The following is a 14,058-nucleotide window of genomic DNA, read 5'->3' as shown; positions in this document are numbered from 1 at the left end:
ATACCAATATATACAGTAATATACAAATACGGTACTCTTCGAGTAGCGGGTATAACAATATGGTACAGGTACACTGACTGAGTACCGGGTATAAAAGCTGTGACGCGTAAGATGCGTCTCACACGTCCCTTCTCCTTGGAGTTGCGCGCCTGCTCGGGGGCATGCTGCAGAAAGTAGATGACCATCAATTCGAGGGTTTGATTGGCTTCTTTGGGGTACATCATGTTGAAGGTATAATAGTAGCAGATCAATTGGGCCATTAGGTCGGGCAGATCGCCGTCATTGGCGGTAAATTGGGTAAATTATCTGGCCCTCAATATAAACCCTGGCCTCATTCTGCGCTTCCACACCATCGCCTGTTGTCATGGGCGTGTCTGCAATAGATTAACTTCGTCCTTTGCTTTCGTTTTGGCTTATGTTTGGTATACGCACTGACTATATGTTCGGCGCAGCAGCAAATATATAATTATTAAGATCAGCTCGCCTTGCTTATATTTATACTCTCTTATATTAATATGCCCTTGTCTCGCTCATCGCTCCCTCTCACAGTGCATAGAAGCGCACGCATGTGTATGCACCCTTCGTACTGCTTATATTGCAGTGATTTGACCTTTTCTTGTCCCAGTCTAAAATATTTTCGATCGCCGCGCATCTCGTATTAATTCTTTATTTTCTATGTCCAACGCGAACCCGTTACTTGAATCGAGCTCTAAACCATTGTACATTTTAACAAACCGAGTCGTAGTTCACGGGCGTGGCCCTCATCCTCGCATATCTCGCAACCAGTCCAATGTGGCATAGTCCGCTCAGGTGACGCTCAAACGGTTAGTCATTCAATCATCTGTGCTCGAACACTTTGTGCACTTATTCGCACAAGAAAGTGACCGAAACAGAGCCAGCGACACAGAGATACATAGATATGGCTGCAGAGATACACATTTACAGTGTAGTGGAGGGGATAGAGAGTGTCGCTTTGTATCATTAGCAGGAGCCAAGGACTACAGACCAAGCACGAAGTGCGAGCTAAAAGGTCAATTTTCCTGCTGATTTCTCTTGGCCTGGCAAAAATTTATGACACACACAGACAGAGGACAAGGCACAGATACACAGACAGACAGAAAGGGGGAGAGGGAGAGGAATCGGCACTCAGGTCGTGGGCAGGACAACAAAGCGCCATTATTTTTGCGTTCGATCAAACAAAAGTCCCCAAGATTTATGCCAGCTACAGAGGGTAGAAGCCCCTGTTCTCGGTCCGTCCTCAGTGGCATGAGAGGATGTGCTTTTAGCCTAAAAGCAGGCTACACATGTTAGAGGCAGGACACGGGACACACAGGACCTGCCTCACAGAACAGGCAGCAGCAGCAGCAACAGCAGAGACCAGAACGGGGCACATTCATTCATTCATTTGATGCTGCTGTCGTCGTCGTTGTCGTCGTCGTGACAATGAATTTATGCACATGTATGCAGCCTGTCTAAGTGTGTGTGTTGTAAATTTCCTTGTTTTTCACACACCAGACAGAGCGAGAGAGAGAGAGGCGGCAGAGAGAAATCGAAAGAACGTTGGCCACAGGCCCATGGCCGTTGCCTTTTGCTCTCCCCCGTCCAGGACACATTTTGTGCAATAATTATCGATGTCCTGCCGTCACAGACAAGCACAAAATGAAACCTAAAATGATGACACCCCAATTTCCATTGCCCCATTCCTCAATCCGTGCACATCCTGGCCACAGGAGGAGTGTACAAAGCACCGCACCGAAACCGAAACTCGACATCCAGAGACACAGTCAGAGACAGAGCGAGAGACAGCGCCACAGCCACAGCCAGAGCCCAGATTGGTCGCTGCAGGCGGGACGTACACCTGTCCATGTCCTTTTTTTGCGCCACGATGGCTCCATTCTGAAGCTTCAACGTCGGACAGCGAGCAGCGCACAGGGAGATATTGAGTTAAGCTGCCCGATTTTGGTGCACCATTGCCGATGTCACCAAGAGTATGATTTTACCCACAAAGGAGCAGCACACAAACAAGAGAGTTAGTTTTGCCTCAAAGCAAAGGTGCAAAAAAACAAAAGACCAAGAAGTCTGACTGAGAATTTTATTTATTGAAAGTCGTGCATGGATATTTCTGTCAAATATCTCTGGAATTTTAGCTGCGAAAGGAAAGTGGAACGATAAGAGCATCAAAGTTCGGAGTGGATTCATCGATAACTTACTGGATTATTGCCTTAATGACACAGAGAGCTGTGAGTCCCATTGCCGCTGGTATCAATTTATTGCGAAGAGTAGTCAATAGTGGAGCTCCTTGCTCCTCGTGCAGCTGCTCCTGTGGCTGCTCATTGTCTTCTCCGTCAGGCTGCTCCTGAGGCTCCTTCTGTGGCTCCTCCTCTGGCATTTGCTTAGGCTGCTCTTCGTCTTTCTCCTGAGGCTGCTCCTGCGCCTTCTTCCCTGGCTTCTCCTGCGACTTCTGCTGAGACTTGTCTTGAGGCTGCTTTTCGTCTTTCTCTTGAGGCTCCTCCTGAGGCTTCTCCTTTGGCTCCTCCTGAGGCTGCTGCTCTTCGTCCTGAGGCAATATCCGCTTCAGCAGCTCATGCAGCATCCATCGCTGTAGCTTGCCCTCCTGTTTCTTCTGCTGCTCAGCAACGGCCATGAATATCAGCTCATAGACCAGCCAGTACCTAAACAGGATTCCGGAGTGATATACTCGCTTTTCTTCCAACATTTTGATTTTGTTTTATGTGTTATTTTTTTTTGCTCAGGAAAATGCAAAAGATGTTTAATAAAAACTGGAAGTGTTGTGGACGGTGTGACGACTTTAACATGAATGAAAATGAACTAGAAACGGAAGTAGAAGTAGACAGCAAGTGTTACTAGACCCAAGTCAATGTTGGCGGAGACTTCTAGAGCTGCTCGTAGATATCAAAATATCGGGTGAGAAAACAGGCTGGCAGAAGGCTGTAAGTAGGACTCTCTCTCTCTCTCTCTCTCTTTCGGCTGAAAAGAGAACACACGCTGCGAATGCGACTGCAATACAATTAAATTATCATTTTACAGTCGCATATTGCGTATACGCACTGATGCACTGTCAGGGCATATGCCTCTGCTTGAATCTGCTTGGCCCTGCTCTGCTCTCTGGTTACCCAACTGGCAGTCAGCCACGTTTTTGCCAATCGTAATTGCCTTGTGTAGATCAAATTACCAACAAATTTGGCAATGGCTGAAAATTACAGGCGCTGCACAAACAAACAACACAAAAAAAACGAGCAAGAGAAAAGGCTGAAAGCTGGAAAATTGAGAACCAGCAAAAATTTAAAATAGTGCAAATAAAAGTTTGCCAAAAAATAGATAAATGTACAACGCTCTCTGGCCCTGTGTGTGTGCTGTGTGTGTGTAGCGTATATCCATCTGTTCAGTGTCTTATTGACAGTTGATTTGCACTCTGATTGCACAAAAGGAAACCCAAAATCCGTACATTAATTAAACACTGCACTCTTCCCGTCTCGATCTGTCTTTCTCTCTCTCTCTCTCTCTGTCTGTCTCTCCCTTTTTCTGTCCATGTGTCTGCCACTGTAACTACCCGCACTCTCACTCCTCGGTGCTGGTCAAACAAGGACTTGCAATTGCTGGTTGTGTAGGTGTTGGGGGGGCTTCAAGCCAAGCATTCTGCTACCGGAAGCCATTTTGAGGGCTGCTGCTGTATGCCAAGCTGCCGCTGCTTGCTCCTTGCTGCTACTATTGATTCAGATTTCACTCGTTGCAGTTTGCCTTTAAAGGCTTTAGAAGTACTCTAGTCAATCATATCCCCCCGCTTCAACTTTCCCTCACTGCACTGCCTGCAACTCTTGCTGCCAGCTTGAGGTGTTTGCCACTTAAAACCTTTTTGCTGTTCTGCCCCACCCATACGCCCCCCATCCTGTTTTATGAATATCTGCCATAAATGTGAAATAAGCAAATAAGAACATTTCTCATCGGGCTTTACATCGCCTGCTACTCGACTGCTCTGCTCTTCTCAACTCACAAATTCAGAGCTCGGAGAACTTTAAATTTAACTGACAGACAGCAGATGCTGCCGTCTGCTCCTCCTCCTCCTCCTCCCCTTCACTGCTGCCTCCTACCCTTTTTGGGCCACATTTTAGAGCCATTTATCAAACTGTTTTTGCCTGCAGACGCGGCGCGAGTGGCAAGTGTCGTTAATTATCCATGTACGTAGCTGTTGCTCTGTGGCACTCTCGTATGTACGTTGCCTGCATTCCTCCTGCCTCTTCCCACCACCTGTTTCCGCCTATTAATGCATGTTTATTTGCCGCGCAGCGCCCTCGATTCATATTTATGATTATTAATGGCGCGAGGCCTTATTATAATTCATTTAGCTGCGGGTAGTGGGCTCCCAGCCCAGAGCACGTCAAGTTTTAGCACGTTGCTTCTGCCTCATTTTTGTATTCATTAATTAAGTGGCGCTCTTTAATGGCTAATTAAAATTGAAAGTGCAGGACCAAGTGGGAGTTCTTCGGCTTAGCCTAGTGGCTGGCCACTTCTTTGATTTGAAGAGAGGAGAAAATATATGTGAGTGTCGGTGTCGGAGCCTGCACCCTCGAAGATTGCCTGTCTGCTGGCATTGTGCAAGTGCAACCAATCAAAATTCCTGTAATAAAATCAAATATTCATTGCTTTTGGCTGTGTAAGCGTTTTTCCTTTAACATTTCATTTATTTTGGGCACTTTTTGGTTACTTCCCTAGCTCAGTCCCTGTCCCTGTCCCTGTCCCTGACCCTCTCCCTGGCATCCGTTTTTGGTTGTGTGTTTTGGCTGCGTGGCTCTTCCGTTTCCGTTTTCTGATTCTGGTTTTAGACTGTCTAAGCGGGGGAATTTTTGGGGTGGAGGCTTCGATGGGTTAACTGTGTGACTGGGCCACAAAGGGCAGCAATTTTCAGAACAGAACAGAACAGAACAGAACAGAGCAGAGTAGTTGTTCCATGTTGCGTTTGTTTTACTATTCACATTCACAACACACAGAAACACACACTCAAATATACATACATGTGCATGTACATACATATGGCCATATGTATGCACAAGCTGGGCTATTTTTTACGCCTCACCTCAAAGAGTTTTTGGCCTGGCCTTGTGTTAGAATTTGCCAATTTTTTTCACTCTTTGAGACTGTTTTGGGTTCTATTTTTTTCCCCCTTTTTTTTGGTAGTTGTTGAAAGGCAGATGGATGGCGAAAAAAATGCCAAAAAATTGCAACTAAAATGATTTGGTTTGTAGCGTTTGAAATTATCTATCAATAAAGCACAGAGTACAGGGGGAGAGGGGATGATTGCCCTGCACAAAAAATATCATTAGATGTGCCAAATTATTTAAGGCGGAATACTCGTCGCAGCAGACATAATTTCATGTCACAAAAATTATAGAAAAGGCCAAGAAAATTCGACCATTAAAAGCCAAAGAAGGTAATCTTCGAAGTGCAGAGATTTACCAACATGAATTCCAGATAATCTACAGGGTATTCCAGGCATTCAAACCTCTACCAAAAATGCAACAAACTTCGTGCATCGTTCTATGCACTTTGCGTTTGGAAACCATTTTTGCACATTTCCAAAAAAAAAAGTATATTCTCCACCTTCCTCGTCTATTTTTTCTTTTTCTTTTAATTTTTCTGCTGTATTTTTTTGTGTGCTCCGCACGTTGTACCCTTGTGCCAAGTGTTCCTTGTTGCTGCAAATTGATGGCGCTATTTCCAGGCTGGTTAGGTTTTATTCGTTGCTGCTTTTCACATTTCCTCTGTCTTTTTTTAAGCCCGAACTCCAATAGAAAGTGCAAAAATTTGAAACAATAACTTTTACGCACGTCAGTGTAAACTCACATGGAAAATTTGCATTCCACCGACACCCACAGAGACACACAGAAGAGAAGAGAATACCGGAGCTTGGATAGTGAATCGTTTTGATACTCTTGCGACTTGTGTTTATTTAAGCTTAAGATCCAAGTATGTAGCACCAAAATGCCACGTTTGATAGACACAAAGGGGATATTGATCGTGGCTCTACAAACTAAAACTCTATAAAGACAATTCCCTATTGAAGACTCTGGAAATGTCTGATTGATGCTCTTTTGATTGATCAGAAATACTTTTGCATTTGGCCAACACATCTCAGATCAGAACCCCGTCAAGTGTGCAACAACAAAGAGCAAGTGACTGTGGCCGTGGCAGTGTCAGAGGCTGGCAATGGGTGGCCCAGGCAGAACTCTCAAAGCAAAGTGAAAATGCGTTTGAGTTTTTTGTAACGAAAGAACAGAAACGCGAAACACGGACACGGACACAAAAAATCAGTCGGAATGTGTATGAAAGTTGTATTTTTGTTGCCAATTTGTTTTTTTTGCCACCCTTTCAGTTTTTCCCCTTTTTTTGGCTTTGGCTTTTGTTGCTCTGCTTTTGCTGCCTTTATTTTTGTTTAGCATTTTTATTAAACCAATTTGGCTTTGTGTAATTTGCACTTCATTAGAGAGAAAGACAGAGACAGACGCAGAGAGAGCTAGAGCCAGAGAATGGAAATTGGCCAATGAAATTAAAGTTTTTGGCTCTATTAAAACATAGCAAAAAAATAATAAAAGGAATCAGCTCAGAGCATAGAAGAAATAGCAGTCGAAGAATAGTTGTAAAAGAGCAAAACTGTTTGATCAAAACGAATGCGGAAATGGGAGAGGGAGGAAAATGCAAAAATGCTGGTGCGCAGAAAAGTAGGCAATACTTTCGAGTTCCCCATTGATTTAGCTTATTTGGGCAAAGGAAAAGCTAAAGCTTGCCGCGTGCCCCACCCAAGCTGAGTGGAATTTATGTGGCATGCACTTAAAGTGACTTTGCGGTTTCATTTATGAGCTGCTGCGGTTTTAATGCGCCCAAAACTAAAGGGGCGATGGAGTTGGGGGTGGAGTGGGGTGCGGTAGGGTGTTGTGGCATGCCACACGGTGGCCAGCTGCACACGCAGTGACCATACAAAAGTCAGTTTGCTGTTGCCGTTGATAATTTATAAACGGAGGAGCTACGAGGAGACCCAAAGCGCAGGCCAAAGCGCAGGCCAAAGCGCAGACCAAAGCCCAGCGAAGCGAACTCAATGGAATGCAGTCTATTAGAAGCGCGTTAGTCGTCTCACAGATGCACACACACACACACACACAGCTACAGATACAGGTGTGCTGGTGCAGTCAATAAAAGTGCAAAGTTCGAAAAGGGAATGCGAATGGGTTGTGCGGTTGAAACAAGTTGATGATTAATGCAGACTTTGCTTTCAACTGCAAAACTAAAGACCAAAGACTAACCGAAATAAAGTTGAGTAAAGTTGTACTTTACCAAAGAGAGAGACAGAAGGAGCGTGTGTCCACAGGCAGACAGTCCTGAATATAATCTCTTGGATAAGGCGAAACTCATCAGCTGATGGGAAAAGCATTTGGGCGAGGTGCAGAACAGAAAACTCTCAGATACCCTTGCCAGTCCCCCTGCATCATGTTCCTGCAAAGGCAAAGGCAAATGCAAAGCCTAAGTTAAAGCTTATGCTCTTCGCTCTTCGATAGTTTGCTGGCAGGACACTCCACATTCGTTGCTTTGGTGCAGCTTTTTCCTCAGACGCATAATCAAATCCATTGCCGTCTCATTGCTCTCTGTGGGAAGCAGCAAAGTTGTCTCCAAGTATGGCTTCTCATCGTCCCCAGACACCCGAGACCCGAGACCCGAGGCCCGAGACCACCCGAGCTCCCCCTTCGAGTCAGGGAAGACAGGAGAGAGCCGGAGCCCTTTTGCGAAAAATGATTAATGCGATTTGAACTTTAAATTTACATTGTGTTCATGATATTTAGTTGAATTTATGAGCGCTGTTTGAGTTTGTAAATGAGTTGCTCATTTAATGTTTTAACAGGCGCCCCGCCGACCCTCGGCCAGCCGCAGGAAAGGAAACCCAACTACACAAGTTGCAGCCTGGCCACATAGGACAAGAGGACAGAGGCGCAAGGAGCGACACCGACACCGACACTGACACTGACACCGAGGCCGACACCGACACCGAGACCAAGAGTCCTGGAGTCCTGGAGTCCTGTAGTTCTCTGGTCTGCTGTGAAGGGTTGAAGGCTTAGCTGGACTTTTGCCACTGGCAGAACGGAATTAATGATTGTATTTCATTTCATGTTGAAGCAACAGGAGCATGGACATGAAACAGGACAGCCATACACAAGGCCTTAGGCACTTATCAGTTGCTTAAATGGCTTCCTCACTCGCTCAGGCTCTCCCCAATAATAATCTTACAGCATACAAGATCTTTGACACCAGCCACTAATATGAAATAGCCAGCTGCAAGACAGAGTCTGTGGAGTGGAGTCTGAGGCATAAATGTGATTTCCATTCAAACGAGAACCTAATTGATGACTGTCCCAGGATGTGCAGCAAACTACTAGCCATGTGTGAGTGCTATGCATTGTTCAATAACTCACATCTCCATGCAGTTTAATATTTTCTTCTCTACTGCTTTTGCTTTGGTCTATTTGTGGCTAAAGATTGCACTTATTTGAGTGCAGAGCAGCGGCAGGAAGAGTGTCCTGCAGCGGCAGTCGCGGCGCATTGTCTGACAAGGTTAAGTGTCTTTGGAGGCAGCTTTGGCGACAAGCACAGACAAAACGCCTGCCACAGTGTGTCTCTTTTGTTGTCAGCTCCGAGCACAGACAAGCTGCAGCCGCAAAGATGGCGACCACACACACAAACACTCAACTCACACACACAGACACAGCAGCAGCAGCAGCTACAGTCACACTCGGCGGACGCTAAACTGTCGGCGCTTTGAAGTTGTTTTCCTGCTGTCGCGGACGCTGTCGCTGTTGCCTGTCCCTCTAGCTAGCTTCTCCCTCTTTTGTATACCCTTGGCAGCAGGATATTATTATTACGCCCTTGAGCCAACAGTTGACAGCTCAAAGCAGACACAAAAAAATAACTGGCAATCATTAGATTTGCCATATGGAAATTCTGGATACCGAGAGAGTATCAATTGCTGCGGCTTGCTCGTCGCTTTTTTTATGTGTTTATTTTGCTTGTTTTTCTTTCTTTCATTCTTTCTTTATTTGTTGCCTGTTGCGCTTCTCGCCGCTGTCCCTGCCACTGCCTACATTGCCGTTGTCTTTGTCTACTTGCCGCAATCCTCGATCCACCATTAAAAAAACAACAAAAAAAAAGCACACACAAACCAGACAAATACGAATAACAAGAAATAATAACAAAAACAAAAACAAAAACAAAAACCATTTGCCAGAGCCTTAATTAAAAAGTTAAATTTTGTACCGTGTACCGTGCTCCGCGCTCCCCCCAGCCACCACGGGAATGAGAGACTTGACACAAGTTTGTCGTCCAACAAGAGGTGGCAGTGGCAGTGGCAGTGGCAGTGGTGAGGGGCCATCGTTGTTGGCCTGTTTAAACATGGCCAGAATGTCGTTTGATGTCCCAAACAGCTGAGTCTGAGTCTGAGACTGAGACTGAGACTGAGTCTGAGACTGAGGCTGTTGGCTAAATGAAACCATTCGCTGAATCATTTTCTGCATTGACTCCCCCTGCATACACTCACTACTTGTGGCCTTCGCGGGTGGTGTGAGGACTCGCTACGACACGACAGGACATCATTAGCCTGCCATTTGGTAATGCCGAAAATGTGTAATTAATTTAAAGTTTAAAGTGTGCCTCATATGTCCGTTACAGCAGCTGCCTCCTGTCAATCATTTGGTTGGGATTTTCCAATTTTCCTGGATTTCTTCCCAGCCATGGGGGCCAATAGGGAAATGTTTTGCGGCCATTTGTGGCCATTTCCACAGATCACAGACTATGGGTTTACCACACACAGACAGACAGACAGACAGACAGACAGAAACACGCACAGAAAAACATGTCCATTTGCCCACTAATTGGCATTAGTCGGAACTTTTTTCCTTTTGCCACTCGACTTTCATCAGAGAGCCACAGCGACAGATTCTGTCTCTGCCTGTGTGTGTGATTTTTTTTTAAATAAAATTAACACTGAAATTATTTTAGTGCGTCAAACTCGTAAGCGGCTTAGGCCGCCACTCCATCCCATGCCACGCCATCCCTCTTTCAGCTATCAACTTCTTTGCAACATTGCAGCACAGCACAGCACTGGCCAAAGCCATTAACCTGCCCCTGGCCCCACCCGAACATGGCTAAAACAATTTTCAACTTTTACCCTGAACTGGCATGAAAATCACCCAACCTTTAGCATTACTTTGGTTATTTTATACGTTGAGGGTACTCTGCTGCTGAGCATTTTATTTATATTCTCAACGCATTGATGATCGCTTGTTGCATTCGAGAGTTTTGCCTAAACTTAAAACAATATTTTATATTTTCATTTTAATGGATTTAAAAGGAAGCAGCCCAAAATGGGACCACTGCTCCGTGATCCCTCCATTTGGGGGTTTACGAAGGAGTCCTCCGAGTGGAGTAGTTTATTGTTTGAGTGGGTCTGGGTCCGGGTCCGAGTGCTACATATGTCTGCTGGGTGGTGTCTGGTGGGTTGCTTCTTTGGGTGTGTGTGTGTGTGTGTGTGTGATGAAATTCAAGGCCTTGTGCAAATTAAACGCTTAACTAACTATTAAGCAAAGTTTTAGTTGTAGCTCTGCGGTTGTTGTTCTCCACTCCACTCCACTCCAGTTGCGGGGGAGGGATTGTCGGTTGTCGGTTGTCGCTTTATGGCTTATGTGTGTGTGTGTGTGTAGGTATCATTCCTAGAGGGGGGTTGGGGGGTGGAGAGCAGTGTATTGTTTCTGCTGCCTGCCTTTTCTTGTTGTTTTAATTAAGCAAATTTTCGGTGCAAAAAAGAAACACCAAATATAAAATAAGTCGGTGCTTCAGTCAGTCTTTGTGTGTGGGTGTGTGTGTGTGTGTGTGTGGGTGTGCGTTAGGGTAAAGGGTAACAAGGGATAAACAGGCTAGGTTGTGCCTTTTTGGTCCCCAACATATTGTTAATGGAAAGTACTTAATGCCATCTCTTCGCAGGCACAAATTGCAATGGAAAAGGCGGTAGAGCTGCGAAAAATGTACAAAAGAATGTTAACACATCCGGGAGGGGGGGGGCTGCATAAACCTCTGGCAAATAGCACTATAACATGCAAAGCAAATATCGAGAGAAACTTCAATGATTAAATGGTTTGTTCAAGGCGTAAGGCTGCAGGGATTATTCAGCTCCATCTTTCTCTCTCTCTCTAGTTCGGTCTCTGTTTCTTGCTCCTTCTCTGTCTGGTTGTGTGCAGTTTGTTATTCGAGTTGTACATTTATTTGGCTTACTTCCCAGAAGCCACAAAATGATTTCTACCGCTTAACCTTCGAATTTTGTTTTATTTAAATTCGTTTTTGTTTTTGCAACTACCGCTGCAAGCCCTCTCCCATCTTCTCTTTTGTTTGTTCTTTCTCCAGTTTCAACTCAGTTTGAGAGTTCCCAGAGGCAACCCCAGAATTTGCTCATATGAATCGATGTACTTGCAGCGCTGCAACATTTATTCCCACTCACTTTAAGGTGTCAGTGGCAGTGGCAGTCGCAGCAGCAACAGTAACAGCAACAGCAGGGGCACACTTGATGACAAATTCTAAATGCTGTCGCTGCGGCGCCGTCAAATTATGCAGCGCGCTCTGCCGCGCCACTTGTTCATATTTCACACGGCTAAAGGGAACAGCAGAAACGGGAACAGCAGAAGGAGCAGCAGAAGGAGCAGCAGAAGGAGCAACAGCAACAGCAACAGCAACAGCAGCTGCAACGGCGACGTTATAAAATTTAATTAATGCAGCAACAGGAGGCAGCAGTCAGTCGCAAGGAGTCGCAAAGGTGAGAACACGACTTGGGCCAAGCACAGCCAAAGAGAGAGAGCGAGAGAGATGGTGCTAAAGGATATGTATGTATGCTCATTGCATTCGCTGTCGCTGCTGCTCCTTCTGCTACTCCTGCTGCTGCGGGGCCTTCCCTCTGGGCTCCTCTGCATTTTGCTGCGGACAGCTGTAAAGTGCTTTGTTAATTAGCAAACTGGCGAGCGACAGCAACAGCAACTGCAGCAACAGCAGCAGCAGCAACAACAGCAGCAGCTGCCTTCTGGCAATAATTTGCGCCCGCAAGTATGCAACACATTTTGCCACGGCATGCTTGGAGCGGGCGTATGTGCATGCGTGGGCGAATTGGTTGGGTTGGGTTGGGTTGGCTGCATTCCACTTCGCACACTATTTGTCAATGTCAGAAGGGATTCACAGGCCATCTAGCATTGATGATAGAAGTACCAAAAGGCGTCACATCCCCAGAACAGAGGCTGCCTATTCCCGAGCAAGGCATTTGCCTTTGCCTTTGCCTTTGCCTTTGCCTTTGACTTCCTTTGCAGCTGCTGCTCTCTCAATCGTTAATCAGGCATCGATGGCAGTTGGATGTGACCCTCCCCCTGATGGCTGTGTCCCCAGTCAGTCATTGCTGCCACAACGAGTTAATCGAGTGGAGCGCTCAAAGCGTCGTCTCGCGTCGCTCATTTGGGTTTTCATTGCCGTTGACTCCGCTCCATCAATGTGGCTTGATTTTGTGGCAACACACTGCCAGCCAGCGAGCCAGCAAAGTGCCTTGCGTGTCCATCAATGATCCATCAGTCTCAGTCTCAGCAACAGCAACAGCCCCAAGCCAGCAGCCAGCAGGCAGCAGTCCCCAGCACTCAGCCTCCCACTTGGCTCACTTTGCTGCCTGACTAATGCAAAATTAACTTTAAAGTTTAAACAGTGAAAAGCGTGGAAAGCCGCTATAAAATTGTGTCCTTTAATTGTGTGAAAACTTTAGCCATTGCTGCAACCTGATTAAGTTTATCATCACTAAAATAAAACAAAATAAATGCCACAAAAAATGCAAAGCAACAAAATACTTTTGTAAGCGAAAAATCACGAGGGGGGGGGAGTGGAATGTGCACCGGGACTGTTCATATAAAGATTGCAACAGAAAATTGTTTTCTGTGGCAACTTTTTGACTGTCAACGCGGTTGGCGGGGAAAGGGTGGTGCAGTTGCAGTTGCAGATGCATGAAACAAAAAAAGTTGTCATGATACTTTATAATGTTTTTCTGTGTCGCTGTTGTTGCTGTTGTTGTTGCTGCTGCTGTTATGGCATTATCCGACTTTCGCTTTGTCATGAGAGCTTAATTTTTTTCTGCCTATTTGTTTTTGGTTTTTGTTTGGAGTTGGCGCCTTTTTTTTGTGTCTGTCCTACCGACTCCGTTTCGCTTTTGTGTCACTGAGAATGTTTTGCATACTGTCTGTCTGTCTGTCTGTCTGTCTGTCTGTCCGCCTGTCTGTCCGTCTGTCCGTGTGGCATGTGGCATGGGGGGTAAATGTGGGGTATATGCGGCTGTACAACACTGTCATGGGCTCTACATTGATCTGTTTGAAAGTGATTTCTGCCATGGACTGATTATGTTTCTGTTGCCATGTAAATTATTATTATTTTGCGCTTTCCCCTTGGGTTTCTTTGAACCCCCCCTCGCGTGGGCTGATGGATTCTTCGATGGTTCAGATATCACTCTTCAGCTTGAAAAGAAAAGAAAATTCCCCTCAAAACGTTGATGCATCCATGGTGTCTCCTCGCTCTTTTTTGCTTAATATTTTTTATCATATTGGTTGATGTTTGGTTAGGCGGAATGGCAATGGGGTGGTGGGGCGTGGAGGCAAGCTATACATATGAGTCTTTCCTGTTACGTGTATGTAAATATACACACATGTATGCATATGGATGCACACGTACAGTTATGTTATGCTTTCGCATTGTTCCCTCCCTCCCCATCGGCAATCGGCAATCGACAATCGGACTACGCACCACGGACCATGGACGACGCCCACTCGATTTTTATATGCCATTTTCAATAAACAGACGCCGCAGATCTCATTTTTCTCTCTCTCTCTCTCTCTCTCTCTCTGTGTGTGTCTACGTTCCAGCACTCTTTCGCCCTGCGGCAGGCGTTCAAAAACAATCAAATATGGAAATTTTTCGGACCAGAACCGGGCATCCCAG

General features: G+C 45.7%; 1 protein-coding gene across 1 annotated transcript; it reads right to left on the bottom strand.

Moving 5' to 3' along the window:
* Positions 1 to 2,078: 2,078 nt before the first annotated feature.
* On the bottom strand, positions 2,079 to 2,837 carry LOC117590693 (putative uncharacterized protein DDB_G0290989). Its single transcript, XM_034283594.1, has 2 exons — positions 2,211 to 2,837; positions 2,079 to 2,147 (listed from the first exon to the last, which is right to left on the bottom strand). The coding sequence occupies exons 1-2, from the start codon at positions 2,714 to 2,716 to the stop codon at positions 2,144 to 2,146; spliced, it is 510 nt and encodes a 169-aa protein (XP_034139485.1). The 5' UTR covers positions 2,717 to 2,837; the 3' UTR covers positions 2,079 to 2,143.
* Between the last annotated feature and the right edge of the window lie 11,221 nt (positions 2,838 to 14,058).

Source organism: Drosophila guanche, unplaced genomic scaffold (assembly GCF_900245975.1).
Source record: "Drosophila guanche unplaced genomic scaffold, DGUA_6, whole genome shotgun sequence".
Classification (NCBI taxonomy): domain Eukaryota; kingdom Metazoa; phylum Arthropoda; class Insecta; order Diptera; family Drosophilidae; genus Drosophila; species Drosophila guanche.
The sequence above is the reverse complement of the archived record's forward strand: the minus strand, read 5'-3'. Positions and strand labels throughout refer to the sequence as shown.